At 36.7% G+C, this 19092-nt stretch overlaps 1 protein-coding gene across 4 annotated transcripts in view; it reads right to left on the bottom strand.

Moving 5' to 3' along the window:
* Positions 1 to 641: 641 nt before the first annotated feature.
* Positions 642 to 19092, bottom strand: part of LOC133865625 (transcription initiation factor TFIID subunit 2) — a 66038-nt gene continuing 47587 nt past the window's right edge. For 2 of the 4 annotated variants that reach the window (XM_062302039.1, XM_062302041.1), the window contains 14 exons: positions 13116 to 13213; positions 12671 to 13018; positions 11472 to 11571; positions 8349 to 8474; positions 8175 to 8231; positions 7362 to 7441; positions 7230 to 7272; positions 5766 to 5852; positions 4657 to 4746; positions 3102 to 3160; positions 2920 to 3010; positions 2676 to 2841; positions 2269 to 2452; positions 642 to 1895 (listed from right to left, as the gene is read on the bottom strand). In XM_062302039.1, the coding sequence (XP_062158023.1) occupies positions 788 to 1895; positions 2269 to 2452; positions 2676 to 2841; positions 2920 to 3010; positions 3102 to 3160; positions 4657 to 4746; positions 5766 to 5852; positions 7230 to 7272; positions 7362 to 7441; positions 8175 to 8231; positions 8349 to 8474; positions 11472 to 11571; positions 12671 to 13018; positions 13116 to 13213 (2637 nt within the window). In that variant the 3' untranslated portion in view covers positions 642 to 787. The remainder of the gene's footprint in view (positions 1896 to 2268; positions 2453 to 2675; positions 2842 to 2919; positions 3011 to 3101; positions 3161 to 4656; positions 4747 to 5765; positions 5853 to 7229; positions 7273 to 7361; positions 7442 to 8174; positions 8232 to 8348; positions 8475 to 11471; positions 11572 to 12670; positions 13019 to 13115; positions 13214 to 19092) is intronic. The other 2 variants (XM_062302040.1, XM_062302042.1) reach the window with 1 other exon arrangement.

Here is a 19092-nt window from a genome sequence, read left to right as displayed (position 1 = left end):
AGATGCGCGTGATGCCATTTGCCCTACAGAATGTTGAATTTGCTTTTGAAGCTTAAAAGATATTGATTTGCTTGTATTTTTCCTTAGACACCCGAAAATGCTTAAAACACCAAAAACAATAGAAAATATTATATTACATAAAACTATGGGTCTAACATATGCTTATCAAACACTAATCTCTATAGTTTTCTTTGGTTACGTTAATCTCAGTAATTATCTTTAGTTATCTTTTGCTTGTTGAGTAAAGAATCACAGAAGTTAATTGTCAACTCTAGCAATCGTTTTTTAAAGTTTAGGGTTCCTCAAACTACTCTAATTTATTAGTTACGTGCTTGAGAAATTAGGCACGAAAACACGGTTCACCTAAGATTTGTTTGAACGACCTTACTCTATAGTGTAAATTTTCAATCTATTGACAAATATTGCCCACAATTAGTAAATGACCATTTTCTCACAACATATTTGACTCTTGGTGCTATCAAAAACTTGATAAATAGTAAGTTCCGCAAAATTAATGTCAACAAAGTGATTTTTATGTTCGATTTCTTCCAAGAGTATCTTTTACGTGACACCAAAAAATGAACTTGGGGAGCTCATAGTTCAGAAACTATCATAACAAAAGATGTAAATGAAATGATTAATTTGAAGAACAAACGACAAAACAAAAATGCATCTGATTGAACAACAATTTTTGTGTCAATACAAGCAGTCCCTCACATTAACGCTCTACTTGTAGACATTGCCGGAGGTGAAGAATCTATATAAACAAAAGCACAAAATACAAGTTCTATGACTTGTTAAGTGTACGATTTTTTATTTTGATGCGGATTTTAGGAGCAGCAGAAGTGCCTTCTGATGCCTCAGGCTTGACATCAACCTTCCTGGTCATGCTATCGGATCCCCTGGGTTCATTTGGATTCAATTGCCCAGATACCAACTTAATTTTAGGTTCCTCTTTCTTACTCAGATCTACTGAAGATGCATTTGTCTCCTTACTCAGCAACTTCACCATCTCCTTTTCTTTTTGCTTTTTCTCCTTCTTCAAACGCTTCTTTTCCAAATACTCGGGATTATCTCGGCGTCCTTTATTTTCTTCCCGCTTCCTTTTCTTTACCTTGTCTTTCTTCTTCTCCTTCTCTTTCCCATGAAGAGAAGAATCAGTCATGCCAAGTGAACCACCATCAACACCATGCCTACCAACTGAAAGAGATTGAAGAGATGCGTATTTGTGAGCTTCAGCATCTACACTGTTATCGTGAATGAAGCTAGATGGTAATGAAATATCAGCCTGAGGTTGTACGGAAACTTTGCTCGAATCAGCAGTGCACTGGAGTTCTTTTCCAATTTCATCACCATCACTTGCAGGTTTTGCACTACCAATGCTGGCAGTCATTCGGGACCCATGATCATGACATGAGTTGACTTCCTCAAGATTTTGGTTGCTAATGCTCACAGCCTCGGCAAAATTCCTTTGGGGTGCATCCACAGAAACAGAACTGCTAGCCCCAACGTCAGTTTCATGCTGCTCAACATGAGATTTTTCAACAGTTTGGTTATCAGCCTCCTCAGTTCTACTGGTGGCAGCAGATTGCTTAACCCTGATCTTAATAGATGGCATCTTCCGTTCATGACTGTTAGAAACAGTATCTGCTTCCTTGGAAGCATGTGGAATGGCCAAACCATCATGTGAAGTGTTCGGGATGTCAGGAGGTGGTTCAGAAGGATGTGGGGTGTTAGAATGTGTTTCTAGAGGGTTAGGGATATCAGAAGGTAGTTCTGGAGGTTTAACTTCAGGAACTAGATTAGAAAAAATGTTCTTCTGTTCAATGCAAGTTTCTGCATCACCCATAAGCAACGTTCTAGTTTCTCTGGGTACTCCGTAGAGAGTTGGAGGCCTGAAAATAAGAGCTCATACACAACCCAAAATCAATTTGGAAAAAAATTAAAAAATCAAAAAGAAGATACCTAAAAGACACAACAATGCTATCCTCAAATAAATGTAGAAAGCAAAAAGCAATTTCAAATATACAAACACCATAGAAAACCAACAGAACTGCCAGAACATCACACAAGACGTACATTTTTGTGTTCCTTTTCAGTAAAAATATGAAAATATAATAGATTAATTCATGGCAATTTATGCAAACAAAACTAACCATTATTGAAAGTTGAAACAATTGAAACCATAGAAAAAGAAATTTAGACAAATGAAAAGGAAAAAAAATTTCTTTTTCTCTTTTTAACGAACAAAGGAAAAGGCATGCCTACCTTCCTGCAAGGATTTGTATAATGCAGAATAGGTGGTGGCGAAGAAAGACATTGTTGAACGCAATATGGCCGTCAAGTAGACGAAGTAAAGACTCAAGAACGTGGCTCTTTATGTTGTCATTAGAATTAGATCCACAACTTATCTGACACAGCCGCATAGTGTGTACACCCAATTTCATCTGCCCTGCAATAGTGAATAATTAATAAGTAAACTAACATATCATATGAAACCACTCCCATCTCCTCCTTTCCCTTTGCAACACCCAAAATAAGAAAAAAACTCAAGGCTTTAGAGAATAAAAGTACCCTAGAAGGAAAAATATTCCTTCCTAGGCAATCCAAACATTAAAAAAATAAAAAAATAATAATAAAAAAAATGATTTTGCACTGCAGACAGTAGTGAAGACCTCTTAAAGATGGCTCTTCCTCTATATATTTGATAAACAATGATAAGGCGGCGTCAATGCCTTTGCAGTGGACCTCTAGATCAAGAAGCGCCCTGCTTGCTTCAATTCGAACTTGCCAAATTGTCTTGAAATCTCGAAAAGGTCTTATAAGTTCAACGACACGATCCTGCAGCCACTCCCATAAAGTACATATGAAGGCCAAGAACTCTGAAAATCAGTAAGATAGGTACAAGAAAACACTTACAAGAGGTATGAATTCAGAAAGCTTTAAAGCAATCTGTGTCAAGGTCCGGATACAGCTCACTGTTAAGATCCCATTGTGGCTAGGCATCAGCCTGATATAGGTAATTTCCAGGTACATGAAATCAATAACAAGCATTACTTGCTATAGCCGACTGTATCAGATATGAAAGAAGTTAATTGCACCTGTCAAATTGCAAAAGTCGGTCGATGCGCTTGAGAAGAGAAGTTAAAAATAGAATACTCTGCAATGAATTAAAGAAGAATAGGTAAGTTCTCAGAACTGCACACAGTAGAAGAGATCAAAAGTTAGATTACAGATGTATATAACATATACATTCGTATAATTAATAAGAAAAATAGAAAGGAATAACATCAAATTCTTGTCAATTCAGCAGTTGTAACAAAAATTTCAGGCAAGCCAAGCAAAAACAAGAAATATATAAAAGCCTTGTTTCATTCAAAAATCTAAATACATCAAGGAAATAGCTGCAACATCTCATTCTAAAACCAGGAAAAATTTGGTAATTTGATGAAGTGTAAAAGAATGAAAACATTGAAGTTATAGAAAATAAGAAGTGTTTTATTATAAAATATCCCAAAGAAAATTATTAGAAACTGCTCTGACACAGCACTTTGTGTGACAGTAACATGAACAGCACATAAGACAGCTCTTGGATCATCATAAACTGTTTAATTGATCGGATGCATCTGTTTGTTTATGAGACCCAAGCACCAAGTATTACAAACTATTTGACCATGCAGACCTCATGCAACTGACAGGATAGCAAAGTGAATCACTATAAGAGAAAAGAAAAAGATTCAAACTCTCAAGCATAAAAATTCTCAGTTCAACACCCAAAAACACAATATAAACAATTATTCAGAGATGGTGAGTAAGCGTGGAAAGTATACCGAAAGTATACCAAAAGTATACTTTGTCACAGATTCAACACAAGATGATCCAGCCAAAAGCATTGAAGTTGAAGAAACTTAAGAAAATTAATGAATTTGGAAGTAAAGAGAAACATGAACCCATTTCCTTGCTGATCAACATGAGGAAGTTCAGGTAAACCTTTCATGATGACAAAAATAAATTTGTAAAAGCAGTGCATTTGACTGCAAAAACTATAAAATGTATTCTTCAATCCATTTTCACAATCTTGATCGAAAAAAAATATTTAGAAAAGAAAAAAAAACTGGAAAATTTTTAACAAGCCATTTTAGGCCAAAACTTCTGGATGCTCAAATTTCTAACAAGCTAGGTCTCAAACACTTCTGGGTATCCACAATGTGTCGTCTACTTCTGAAGTTACAAACAGGCCTCAATGGAGAATTGAAAAGTGTTTTCGCAAAATTACTGATCTTTTGGAAGGCGAGAAACAAACATAACAAATTTCAGCACAGTATCAGTTTGATAAGATACTGCAGACTAGCACCAACCCTCTAAAATACTGAAAGATGACGGTCAGTCTATTCACTTTAGCTTACAATTAGCAACAAAGTTCAAAGTATTATAAAGGGGGATGAAATCCAAATATTAAGAGAGAGAGATGACAATGATGATGATAATTACTAGTAAATAGAAGTTCACCCAGAATAATTTTATATTAGGTCTTGAAAACAGAGACAGTGCAACTGCAATAAGAACCAAAGTGGGGAAAAAAAAAAGGAACCAACATGTAAGCATGAAGAACAGAACCAACATGCAAGAACGAGGAGAATAACAAGATTCACAAACCTGTTGCCCAAATTCGAGTTCACCGGCTGCCTGGACCAGTGCAGCAAGCCAGAATACATCAGAGTAAGGATTTCCATTGTTGTCATTATACTATCAGACAATGAAGCAGACAAAAGGCAAAAATATAAAATCAGGTAAACCATGGAGCATAGTGAAAATTGAAGGGGATAAAAATATGAAAAAGAAATGCTGGCGAAGAGCAGTGTGATCATCAAACAAATAGTAGTAGGAGCACCTATAAGGGTGAGGGTGCAGGATCAGGTGATGTCAAAGTGAGCAAGAGTGTGGTGCAGGATCAGGTGATGTCAAAGTGAGCAAGAGTGTGCTGTAGAGGCATGTAACAAGGTTGTGATAACTGAAAGCAGTGGTCAGTGATTGGAGGTGGTGGGGAATATGGAAGAAAAAGGGACGGAAAGGTAAGAGGCATCGTTGGGAAGTGTTAAAATTATCTAAAAATAAATAAGGATATCTAATGCTGTGTTACGAGAACTTGATATGTAATTAAGGTGGTCAACGACTCAATGAAGCCCAAAAAAAAGACCTCGAAAGGAAAACTTCATAAAAGACAAGCAGAGACGAAATAGTTAACATGTAAAATTCCACCACAGAAAACGGAGAAATCAATTCTCAAGTTCATGGGATAGAACCTCTGGAATGGGACAAGCAAGAGCATCATAAGGCTACAGTTCTAACAAAATACCAATTCCTTATTTTATACAATTTCTAATCTGTCTATGGAACCTAAATGTGCGGGATTCTAACAACATTAACCTTGAAACTTTTTTACAGATAAAGAATGGGGCTTATTTTAAGTAAAAACTAGTCCAATTGGGATTTCTTGCCCTACAAACCAGTTATAAAATCCAAGTTTTCCGACTTGAAGAAGCTTGAAAGAGTGAAAAATGTGTGCTTCTTATTATTTCTGATCATCCCTTGCAACTGTTGACTGCCAGGAACATTTCATTGTTCACTGAAAAATGCCTGCTTCTAAATATTCCAGATATAGCAAGACGAACACAAGGCTTACAGAAAATATATTCTTTGTGATTGTTTTATCGCACAAATGGCGCATATCATGTTTTACAAGTAGTTTCCCAGAGAATAAGTACCTTCAAAAGTTGTAAAACAAACTCGACAGCTTCTCTTGGACTTTTCTTGTCTGCAGCTCTGACCATAGCTACAGCATGTGGGATGGCCTGAAATAATACCAGAAAAAAAAATGGAATGGATGTGGATTTTGCTAACTGTTATTTAACCCAAGAAAATTTTGTAGTATTCCTGAAATAATACCTGGAAAAAAAAAAAGAAAGTTTGGTAGTTGTTATAGAATCCCAAAGATTTTGTAGCATAGTAAGTGGCAAGTGCGTAATATCAGTGTCCCACTCTACAGCAACAATAAATACCAAATTTACAGGGTGCATAAACCAGCGGGGTGGGGGTGGTTTCAATTAATGAAAAGGATGAGGTGAATGTGTAGAGTCTTTACAGAACATCTCCCTTAACTCTCCTTTGCAATAGTCGATACCAGTCTTGGGATTAGAAACCTAATTAAGGAGCATCCATTCTATCCCATGATATTATAGTCCCCAGTTTCCAGTTTAAGCACAAGGTTTCGGTAGGTAGAATTTAGGTTCTTGCATGCTCCCTTCACCTCTAAAAGTGACAGCTTGAATTTTCTTATCATCTTAAACAATTCCAAATGTTGTAGTTTACATCAAGCGGATAGGTAATTAAAAAAAGAGCATTGCAAAACTAACATTACAAAAAGAAAGCAACTAGAAATAACCAACAATAATCAGAAGAGGGAAATAGACAGCCCTAATTGGTTTCAGCATTTGAAGAAAAAGTCGAACTATAAAACAACATTAATCATAAAAATTGTATACGCCCATGGACTCTTTCTAGCTACTGCAGGCACCCTGCCTACTGATAGATGATTGCATAGATCAGATAATTATGAGGTATAACAAAAAATATTTAACTTTCAAGAAAAATAGCTGTACCCAAAAATGTTAAAATTATTATAAATCAAGCATATGAAATTAACTAGTTCATTATGAGGCAAATTGGTTGGATGTAACTAATGAATTTTAGTAATGCTAAAATGTGTATACATCTAATCTGGCAGTTACTCGCAATGAACTTTGCATTTAATAAATCTGTAGATGCTTACGTAGGATACTGCCCTCAGTAGAGCACAACAATTTGTGGAGCCAGTTTTTTAGTACGTGTAACCATATGGACCAAACAACTAGTTTCCCAAATGGCCAATTACATAATAAACAAAAAGATTGATTTATAACAAATATTTAACTTTTCCCTATTTCAAGCCGTAAGTAACGAAATATAATGCATAAACAAAGTTTTCAAGATAAAAAAAGAACAAATTTCTACATTAAATGTGCATACAAGGGGGGAAAAAGGTTACTCTGTAACTAAAAGATGAAAAGATGACAAGTTCTTGAAACCAAATTTGCAATGTTTGTAAAATGTAAAATATTAGTGCTAAATTACATAAAACAAGCACATATCATCACTTACAACTTATTACATATCCTACCTCAATGCATTACCTCAAGAACAAAGTATTCAGGAAAATCATGAAAGTCATTTGGCCTGTCAAGATTAGCAAAATATAAAATCTTTCAAATTCACATTACCAAAATCAGCTCAACAAAATAAACCATATTCATTAGTAACCATACTTGGGCAGTCCAATGTTTGCATCAAATCTCCTACTTTTATAAAATTTCACCAAATGAGTTAAACCAGCCCAATCAGTTTCCTGGTGGTCAATGACAGAAAACGCCACAAGTTAAAATCAGGAATTGATATTTGTGTCAAAGTAAACATACAAATTAGTGGACAAGGGAATGGCCTTTTGAACATGCAAGCAAGGCTACAAAGTGAAAGAAGCAGTGCAAATTTCTTTTAAATACCCAAACAATTTCAAATATAAGATAGGCATCGTAAGTTTAACGGAAAACGTTTTGAATTTTGTCATACACACACACACATATATGATAGATAAATAGATATGTATGTATGAATGTATGTACACATACACATACATATGAATCTATGAACCTCACAACTATCTATTTTACAAGTTAATCCTTCATGCTACTCATTGTCTAAGTTCATTATAAGATAAAGAAATCTGAAGTTAGAGCAGCACTAGAAAGTAAAGATGACTCTTCATAAGAACTAGAACCATCATACAAAGCTTACCACTTTCCAGGATTTATCAGCAAATAAAATATCTGGTTCAACAAGTAAATGGAACAAGCTTGAGAAAACCATTCTTTGTAACAATAGAGAACCAGAACTAACAATTTATTGTACACAAATAAGAATCCACATATCAGAACTAACAGTAATCAAAATAAAATATTCAAATTCAAGAACCATGTCCCACAGAAAATCACTTATACAAATAGTTTGGTTGATTACATTTCTATATAAATAATATAACTTATCAGCATCTATGTTGAATAAGGTGAATAATAATTAAATACCTCAGATGCCGAATTAGCTAATGCAAAAGCAGCCTCAATTCGAAGTCTCCAGAAGGCCTTGAGACCAAAGAAAAAAAGTTCAGATAACCAGTTTCCTGAATACATCATTAAAACCAAGTACACCTCAGATAGCATTATTAAAAACCCAAGTACATGTCAGAGAGCAACTAAAACCTTGGAGTCGGTGAGGAAACTATTCAGAGCATTAACAACAGAAAATGAAAGTTGTGGCAACGCCTCTAGTGTTGCAATTGCTTGTGCCTGAGCAATAACATCCCTGTCCTTCTCTAACTGATTAATCTGATTAAGCATACCAATGTTACGAAAAAAATAGCAGATTAACAAACTTAAACACAATTAAAAGAGTAAATCATGAAGATTGACTGAAGCAAATATGATCGCACAATATTTATCAAACAAAGTAATTTGTGCGTGTGTATACATATGTATGCATTTGTGTATTTGTGTGTGCGGGCATATTGACAGACATTTGTAAGCATAACAAGGAAACAACTTCGCTGAAAAAACTAGGGTCACAACCCATATTTAGGTTTACAGTTTTCAGGCCAAATCATCATCTCTTCTTGGTCCCCATAAAACAAAATGAAATTCTCATATAAGCATTTGTAGATCTAACAGGTATCTATTTTGCTTTGAGAATCACTACAACTTGAAGTAGGACAGTCACATCTCAAGATTATGGGCTCTCGTGAATTAGAAGGCTTGGAGAATTAAAACAATATAGCTGTAGGGACTTTCCTGAAGAATAGATGCTAAGCAAGAGCTTAGAAAGAAAAACCTTGATAGCAATTCTAGAATATACACACACACATATATATAGAGAGAGAGAGAGGGAGAGAGAGAGAGAGAGAGAGAGAGAGAGAGATGCAGAAGGAACCCATGCCTTTAGAAACATAGTATATATAAAATTATGTTAAAAAACACTCTGCAAGTGGCTCGTAAAAGTCTGGAATAAGTTCCCTACATGTCCCACTCATGGATGCATATCATTTATATGAATCGAAAGGATAATACTATCCAAAGAATGCATGTTTAAAAAGCCACCTGTCTTGACCAGCAGAATAAGGATAGGGTTGAAAAATATTACTCTTAACCAAAAGGTGGCAATAGTAACCCCTGAGAAAAGTATAGTAATCTTTTACCTTCATCTGTCCACAGTTCTACAGAGCAAGTAACTAGTTTGAATGACAATAGATTTTCTCTTGGTTATTATGGTGGGTGCCATTTATAATATTATCTACAGCCTGATTTTACTTTTCAAGAGACTGTAGCAACCATGATATTTAAAAATCAATAGCATCATTTGCATACTTTACATTAAGACAATTTATGACCTTAATAACCTTTCTGACTTGAACTTCTATAGTGTCCAACAAGTTGGTACGTCAACAGATGGGACAGGTAGATAAATGGTAGGACATAATAATCTCCTAAAGTTCACTTAAAGGGCTCCCCAATCGATTTCTTCCTTAATTGTCCGATCTTAGAAATGACAGATTACAGTCCCTTTCCACTAATAAGAACAACAGTGAAGAGAGGTTTCACTAACATTGTCTCTCCAAAGCTACAAGTACCCAATTTTTTTATAAGTAGCTATAAGTACCTTTTTTTAATAACACTACTCAACTGCAGTGTGCCAATGACTCCTTAACTTCACACTTTTTTTTAAACCTTTAGATATATAAAAGATTCCCAGACAAGAAATTTGAGTTAAATGTTGATAAGTAGTTGTGTACATTTACCACTTGTGCGGTTTCGCATTGATGTCATTCCAATAATTTACTTATCAAAAGAAAGAGCGGGAGGGGGTGAAAAAATTGCAGTGTCAATAACTTGTTTGAAAATGCTGTGGTGACAAAAAATTCCGAGATTTAGTTTCGAAAACAAGATTCCAGGTATGGTCTTGATTTCAAAACACAATTTTATTTAAAAACTACTTCGATCGTTCCAAATATGTTATTAAGGAAACAACTATTTCACAAAAGCCCCCCAAAAAGAAAAGTTAAGTGGCATACATGATACAACTAAATGTCTAATAAGGTTTACCATGCATTGCCCAGCATACAAAATTTGAACCATGAAAACAATCAACCATGTAGATTAGGTACCAAAGGAATAAAGTTACGTTCAAGAATCAAATCAATTCATCAATTGCATTTCTTAAAAAAGTTCCAAACTTTTTTAAGAAAATTATTAAATTTTACAGAGATACAAAATTTTCTATGAAATTCTGCATCAGTGACGTACTTGCTTGACTAAAACTACTTTTCCAATAACCTTTTTTTCCTTTTTTATGGTCTGATAGGAGGAAAAGTAATCATATATGACCTAAAGGACTCTGAATAAACCATAAGTGAGAGTTTATGTACTAGGACCTGCTCCTTGATGTAAGTAACCCACCCCAGTCCCCAGATCAGACCCCTCAAAAAAAATCAATCCAGTGAGCCGAAATACTGTTTTCACACTGTTCTTACTATATAGTGAAACAAAAATACCCAGATCAAGGACTTCATAAACCAACTTTAGGTAGTTACATAGATTTATCTTAGGCCCAAAAGTTAGGGAACAATACGTAGTATATGCCCATCACAATGTCATACTCAGGCAAATCCTCCAGTGCATCAAGCAAATATTAGCAGCTCCAAACTATACACCTCTACTGGAACTGGAACCACAAATAGCAAGTCTTACACTGGATATTTAAGATTGGTTTTTGAATCAAAGTATGATGAATCAACTTTTGACTTCAATATATGATTATCGGTCACCAACATATTACCAGTGAGATCAGGAAATCTTCTCCTTTGTGCATTTGGAGGGAGAGGAAAACACCTTTTTTTTGCTTGTTTTATAAGTAATAATGATGTAGTAAAGAAATTATAAATGAAGGAAATATTAAAAAAAAAAAAATTAAAAAAAGTACACCTAAAGATTACAAACAAAAATCAGGAGATCTAGAAAATCTTTTAAAAAATGGATTTTGAGGGCTGCGAGTTACCATTGTTGAAAATGAAGCTTCTGTTTTTTTGTTGCCTCTATGATTGGATAGCAGCTACTAATTAGAGTAAACTCTTGAATTTTAGACGTTGGATTTTCGGTTTTTAAGTGTTCCTCTTCTATCCCATCCCGTGTACTAGAGTTAAGGCCCATTTTGCTTTTTCTAATGCATTAGTACTTAATCACACAAAAAAACCAGCTTCTCACAGGCTTAAAACTTTCCAGGCAAGAGTATAATGCTGAAAAGCAGGGCAGAATACCAACAAAAATTGTGCATGCCTTTTTTCTTACCCACATCTGTATGGGTTGATTAAAATGAATTTCAGCAAGGTATTCCATTTCAGGGTCCGCTCTCATCCATAACAAGGGGGATTCCGAACTGCAAAAGAAAATAAAATTAACGAGTTCAAGAAAATATATAGGGAAATTAACAACTTAACCCCCTTCTGTCTTGCCCGTAGAACACAGAGCCCCCTTATAGTTCAACCTGTGAACAGAACACCCTTGCAGTTGGGATTAAATTCAAAACACTAGCTTTGCCATCCGATTCAATGTATAAGAAGCACTTGAGAATCATATGACTTATTGACCAATCATACTACACCAAATGGTCACTTAAAGCCATATGCTCCCAATAATATTATGGCCAGTGGTTAATAAATTTTACACGAGCATGTTACACTGTCATCTTCTTCACAAATTAGAAACAATTTTAAAAATAGTAACAAATAAAAAGAAAAAAGTAAACATATTGCAACCATGGAAGATCCTCAATTTCCAGCCCACTCAACCTCCATAATAGCCGCAAAACACTTAACCACCACCATATTATCTCATATGTGCTCTCCACTCTCTCATTGTCTCTCATATTTAGTCTTTTTTCTTTATGTATATAATTAATGAAAATCTTATTGAAATGAGAAGAAACTCAGGTACATGTGTGTATACAAGAGAATCTCCTAAGGAATTACAATTTAAGATTTTAATAATCTACAAACTCTTTTTTTTGATAGGTAAATAATCTACAAAATCTCCGAACGAAGTTTAAGAAGCCCTGCCAATTACAGTTGATTTAGTATCAATGATAGTCCCCTCAACACCCTCAAAATTACGATTCTTCCTTTCTCTCCAAATCATGTACATAAGGCAAAGAAAAATTCATTCCAAAACCTACGCTCTTTTTGATCAAACAATCATTTCCAGCTAAAATAGCCCTCAACCACCTTCTTAGGAACCACTCATTGAATTCTAAAAGCTGAAGGTGATACAAACATTCTCTTGCAATAGAACAATCCAACAACAAATGATCAACAAATTAACCACTACCTTTGCACAAGCAACACCAACTAACAGGATAACATTTCATTTGATAAGATTATAGGAGGATAACCTGTAATTTCCCCAAATATAAACTAGATCCTCTTTCAACAAAAACAAATAAAAAAAGCCACAAAACCCTAATGGACAACAGTATATACCTGGAGCGCATATCTAGAGCAGGTATAACATCACCATTATCGTCAGATCCATCAGGTTTCGAACCCTTTTTGGGCTTCTGGAAGCGTCTGGCAGCAAGCTTGGAATGGCATTGTATTTCCAATAACTGCCATGTATCTCCAGCCATTGGCAGAATTGGATGGTCATACATGCCATCAAGCTCATAAACTCTGATACTCATCATCCCAGGCCAACCAATGTCACCATCTCGGTTTTCTGAATCTGCGTTAACATTCAGAACTGATGCACTCGAATCTGGTGAAGCTGTGCATCCCCGTAACACCGCCAATTCAACCATATTCTTCCGTTTGTTGTAGGAGAACCCCATCCTTACAATTAAAGTCCCAGGAGAGCATACAAGCAAATAAAATCAGTAGAAAAGTCGAAAGATAACTTAAAGAGAAACATTTGCCGTGTAAACGATACCTTAGAACCGGACACCCACAAGATCCAACCCACCGAGGAAAAAATTCTTTAAGAAAAGGACGCTCAAGATTTCCAACCTTGTTAGCTAAATGCCGGAACTGCATCTCAAAGTAGAAAAAAAATTAGATAACCACATACATGCACACACGTATACATACAACCTTCAACATTAATAACAAGCTCCATCATCCTTTCATTTAAAAGCATCATGAATCAATACTAAAAATGTCCAGCAGTTGTCCCTAACACATAATGATGTCAGATATCAAAGAACATACACTCATATCATAATAGGTTTAAGTAAATTTAGTCTTACTGAAAGTGTAAGGCACCCCTAAATACACTGAAAGTATACAAAAAGAAACACCTAACAAGAAAATCAACAAAGCTAATTGACAATGGGGACAAAAAAGTCACCGTCCAAAGCTACAGCATATGAAAAAATGAAGCTAAAATATTCTCCAAAGAACTCTCCACATCCTCGAAACACCTAATAAGATTTCTTTCCTTCCAAACACACTAAAAAATGCAGATTGGCACCATCTTCCAAATCCAAGCGCTCCTCGGCCTTCCAGAATTCTACCAACAGGCAAACAAGTCGATAACTCTACTAGGCATAACCCAAGACATACCAAAACGAGTAAAAATGTTATTCCACAGAGTGGAAGCCACATCACAGTGAAGAAGAAGGTGGTTCACAGATTCCCCATCTCTCTTGCACAAGAAACATTTGTCCACAATGATGACATGCCTCTTCCTAAGATTGTCTACAATAAGGATCTTGCCTAAGGCTGCCGCAGACAACGCAAAAAAAGCCAACAAGTCGATAACTCTACTAAGCAACATAACTCAAGACATACCAAAACGAGAAAAAATGTTATTCCACAGAGTGGGAGCCACATCAGAGTGAAGAAGAAGGTGGTCCACAGATTCCCCATCTCTCTTGCACAAGAAACATTTGTCCACAATGATGATATGCCTCTTCCTAAGATTGTCCACAATAAGGATCTTCCCTAAGGCTGCCGACCATGAAAAAAAAGCCGCCCTTGAAGGAGCTTGAGTCCGCCACACACTTTTCCAAGGGAAGCGTCTACCTTCAGAGCAAGCCAAGGAGTTGAAGAAGGACTAGACCTTGAATAATCATTTCTTGGAAGAGACCCACCAGAGCCTATCTACACGATCTCAACTTTCTATGGCTAAGTGCAACACCTGGAAGAAGGAAGCAAAGACATCCACTTTCCAATCATGCGCCTCCCTAACAAAGCTCACGTTCCACTGAGGAGAACCGCCCAAAACCTCCATATTATCAGCAACTGAGGCATCCTACACCCGAACAATACCAAAGAGATCAGGAAAAACTTCCTTCAGAACCATATCCCCACACCACAGATCGTGCCAAAATCTTGTCCTAACCCCATCCCCCACCTGAAATCTAGCAAAATGAGAGAAAGCCTCCCACCAATTCTTGATGTTCTTCCACAACCCCACTCCAAAGGCACCTACAGGCTCAAGGGAGCACCACCCGCCCCACAAACTGCCAAACTTAGAATCCACCGCAACTCTCCACCAAGCATCTCTCTCAATACCAAACCCCCATAACCATTTACCTAACAAAGCGTGGTTGAACATCAATAAGTTCCTAATACCCAGCCCCCTTTTGAAATTGGGGTACCAACCTTTGACCAACTCACCAAGTGATATTTGAACTCTTCACCAATCCTACTCCATAGAAAATCCCGTTGTAACTTCTCAATGCGAGCAGCAACACTCCTCGGGATAGGAAACAGAGACTAATAATAAATAGGTAAATTGACGAGGGTACTCTTGATAAGGGTAACTCTACTACAATTGGAGAGGTATAACCTTTTCCAACGGGCTAGTCGATGCTCTATCATCTCGATTACCCAGTCCCAAATATGAGTGGACTTATAAGAAGCCCCTAAAGGAAGACCAAGATACTTCACTTGAAAGGAAGCAACCCCACACCCTAGTATGCCAACTAAACTTCCCACTTGATCTACATTCTCCACTGGAATTAATTTGACTTCGCCAAATTAACCTTCAAGCCCGAAGCAGCTTCAAACAGAAGGAAGAGACCCCGCAAATAATGCAACTGAGGAGAATGAGCACTACAGAAAATCAGAGCATCATCAGAGGTCTATTTACTTGAGACAAATCCAAAGACAAAGTAAGTAACAATACGTTACAAAGCAGGTCCTGAAACTACAAGGACCCTTGCTCAAATACTTCAAATATTTCAGTGTATAGATAAGTTCTGTCCTCTAAACACTTTTTTTTTTGGAAAAGCATACATTTTTATTTTTTGGATAAGCAATAAAAACTGTAAGATAGAGACGTGTCAAGGATGTTCAACAGGTTGTCCTCAAAACAGATAAAAGTTCTCCTAAAAGAAGTTAGAGTTTAAAACTCTATGGGTTTTTTTTTTTTAGTCCATAAAGGAATGCAGCTTGGTTTTGTTGTTCTAGATGTTCTAAATGCACATAGTTGTATTCGCATCAACCATTTGAAACAATGTGATTGACATAGACAATTCAAACAGAATGGCCCACAATCTACATCACAAATTAACTTGAATAGTTTTTACAATAAACAAGCATGTCAAAGTAACCCTATGCTATGAAGATTTAAAGAAAAGCTACTAGCGCAAGGCAGTCTTTACAAGATAATACTCTAAGGGGCAAATGCTAGCAGCTTTTTCCCCAATGTTTTGGGTGATAGCATCCAAATGCACCTTATACTTGCAGAACTTTCAAAATAAACTGTTAAACTCGTGTCCTCATGGAAAGATCCTTATATATTACCCTCCGAGCAAATCTCAGCTCCAATAAGTTATCATTTACCTTCCATTTCCTAAAGGGATAATGCACATAAAAGTAGTGCTCTACTTTCTTTCAGGTACTTCCTCGTACATTGTGCTGTTTGATAACATTTGTTGAGATTTGTTGGATCCCCTCCAAAAGGCAGATGTTTGCGGTCAAATCTTTTTACAATAAGTTTATTCCACCCACAATTGCTCTTCTTTTATTTGGAAATGTATTTGGAGAAATAAGGCTCCTTCGAGAGTGACATTCTTTGTATTAGATGACAGCTTTACGGAAGATTTTAACAGTAGATAACTTGAGAAAGAGGCATGTCATTATAGTGTATCGGTGTTGTATGTATAAAAGATGCAAGAAAATAGTTGACCATCTTTTGCTCCACCGTAAAGTAGCCAGAGACTTGTGGGTTTCAGTTTTCCGCCTTGGGATTGAGCGGGGTCATGCCCAAATGTGTGGCGGAGTTATTGGCTTGTTGGAAAGGACAATGTTGAAGCCATTGCAATTTAGAAGTGTAGAATTTGATTCTTCTGTGCTTAATGTGACGCATTTTGAGAGAACGCAACACTTGAAACTTTGAAGATTGTGAGAGTGCGGTGGGGAGTTCAAATCCATTGTGTTCAAAACTCTTTTTGTCTAGATGGTTGCCTACAACTGCTATTGTTTATCTAATTTCTTAGATTTGTTTATAAAAATAAAAAAAAATAAAAAAATAGTAATAATAATAATAACTTTTTGATAAGTAATGAATTTTTTTAAAAAGGGTAGAAGCGCCCCTAAGCATACAGAAAGTATACAAATGGACACCAAAACATGAAAGAGAGGGGAAGGGGAAAAACATCCGAAAAACCCAAACAGCAGGAAACTCAAAAAACCCCTACAAAACCAGCCCACAAAACCCAAAGACTAATACATCACATAAGGCCGCTTTGCCTTGCCTCGGCTAGAACCAAAACCTCTGGCATCATAATTAATCGAGCACTCTAGGTTCTTCACTTCACAACTCCCTTTAAACTTAGAAGAGGAAACTGGAGCCTTAAAACGATGCTCCGCATCAATTAGAGTCATGAAGTCTGAAAACCCCTTCGCATTCCCCTCGTGGGAGACCCCCAAAGTATTAAAACAGAAGCTAAGATCAATCACTGCCTCGGGAGGACCACCAATCTCTTCAAAACCACCTCCCTGCAAAGATTCACCCACCTTTGAGAAAGACATTAAAGGCGGGCACCCAAGCACAGACAGGACCGAAGAGAGTGGAACCACACCCACTTTTGACGGAGGAAGAGCCGCGCCGCTTGGGAGAAGGAAGCCACGCCGAAGAAGAGGCAGACAGCCCTCGACTTGAGCAGGCGTAGACTTTGCAAGAGCTGACAAGGGCTAGGAGACAACCCCACAAACGGCCCGGAAAGATCTTTGAGAACACTGAAAGTCTCAAGAGCCTCCACAAGCAGATGCTTATCCAATTTGCCAACCTTGTTCTTCTGAGAGTATTTAAGCACCGACTTGGATTCCGACAGGTAAATAGGTGCGCCAGACTCCGACATCATAAGAGTTTCTTGATTTTTGCCTCTCTTCTACTTCTTCATTGGTGTTTCTTTTATATACTCCCAGATTTGAGCATCCACATCACCTCTAGACACATATTGACACCCTTAAGCACATACACATTGACATCCTGATGCACATTGTTGGCATGGCCAAATAAATCCCAGATAGACTGTTAGAAAGAAGGAAAGCTACTAAAAGAGGATAGCACTTGGTCAAAATTCTTTTATTCACCCCTTTTACAAAGGGACGTGAGCAACCCAGTTCCTTAAGTAATAGTTATATATAGTCCCTAATTGACGCAACACAAGACGTGTGGATAAAAGAAAAGAAGAAAGGTGTCTTCAATTCTGTAGAATTAACAAGCTACACATAGCTTAGAACAGAAAAGAAACTAAAAGTTTCAATATTTCTCAATAATTCATTATCAAAGTTGTTTTCCTTCATACAATGTGCACTCTTTAAATAATAGAAAATACAAAGCTTCAAAAGGAAAGAACTAATTGCTAGAAACCTATATTGGATTAGATTCCTTATTGACTAGAGAAAACACCAAAGTGTTAGCATTAGATCAAGGTTCTTCATCTACAAGTAAACTCTAGACTAGTTGAGTTGTGATAAACTAGGTCTCTATAGTTATGAGATAAGTTAGATAGTTTTTGATATAAGTTAAATTCATGTAAATCACATCTAGTGATTATCTAGGTGATTCAGTTTCTCTATATAAACAATCACACTGCCATACATTTATGTATGCAAATTAGCTAATATGTTATAATCCTATATGGTATCAGAGCGGATTCCTTAGATGATGATGGGTCTTTCCCTCCTGATATTGAACACGTGAAGACGTTGCTCATAGGACAACATGTAGCCATAAAGATCAGTGAGAGGGATAGAATCTTGCCTTGTAGTGATAGAAGAAACAAGAGGATCATAGTCGGCACCCATGCCAACAAGAATGTGGGAGATTAATTATGGATTGTCAATGGGCTTGCCAATGGCAGCCAAGAGAGTAGCAAAACCCTGTGCTTTTTGGAAATAAGCAAAGACGGGTTGAGCACCTTTCTTTAGGTTCGAGAGCTGCTGCTTGAGTTGGAGAATACGGGATTGAGATTGAGCAGCGAAAAGAGTTTCCAAGGTATTCACGGGATGTAGAGAGGCCGATAACATGAGGTAAGGTTTCCACAGACAAGGTGGAGATGATGGCACTGAAGATCATTCGATCTTGATGATACCAAGGTAAATGAACTGGATTGGTAATGAGAAGACCAAAGGTGCGATCGGGAATGAGTTTGGGAGGCTGCGGATTGGTTCCATCAACATAGCCAAACAAATTTTGGCCCTCTAAGAAAGGAAACATAAGAAATTGCCAGAGGATATAATTTTCTTGGGTGAGTTTTTCGGAGATGTGATGATGCACATTCTGATAGGTATTGATGGTGTAGGAGAAGCAACAGTGATGGAGATAGGAGGTGGGGTTGAAACAGGAGGGGATGTGTTAGTAGAATCGGTTTCAGAAGTTGGAATAGCCATAGACGTTGGTCTTGAAATGGCTCTGATACCATATGAGTGTCTCTTTCACATCACTCCAG

This window comes from Alnus glutinosa, chromosome 4, assembly GCF_958979055.1.
Source record: "Alnus glutinosa chromosome 4, dhAlnGlut1.1, whole genome shotgun sequence".
In the NCBI taxonomy this organism is placed as follows: Eukaryota; Viridiplantae; Streptophyta; class Magnoliopsida; order Fagales; family Betulaceae; genus Alnus; species Alnus glutinosa.
The sequence above is the reverse complement of the archived record's forward strand: the minus strand, read 5'-3'. Positions and strand labels throughout refer to the sequence as shown.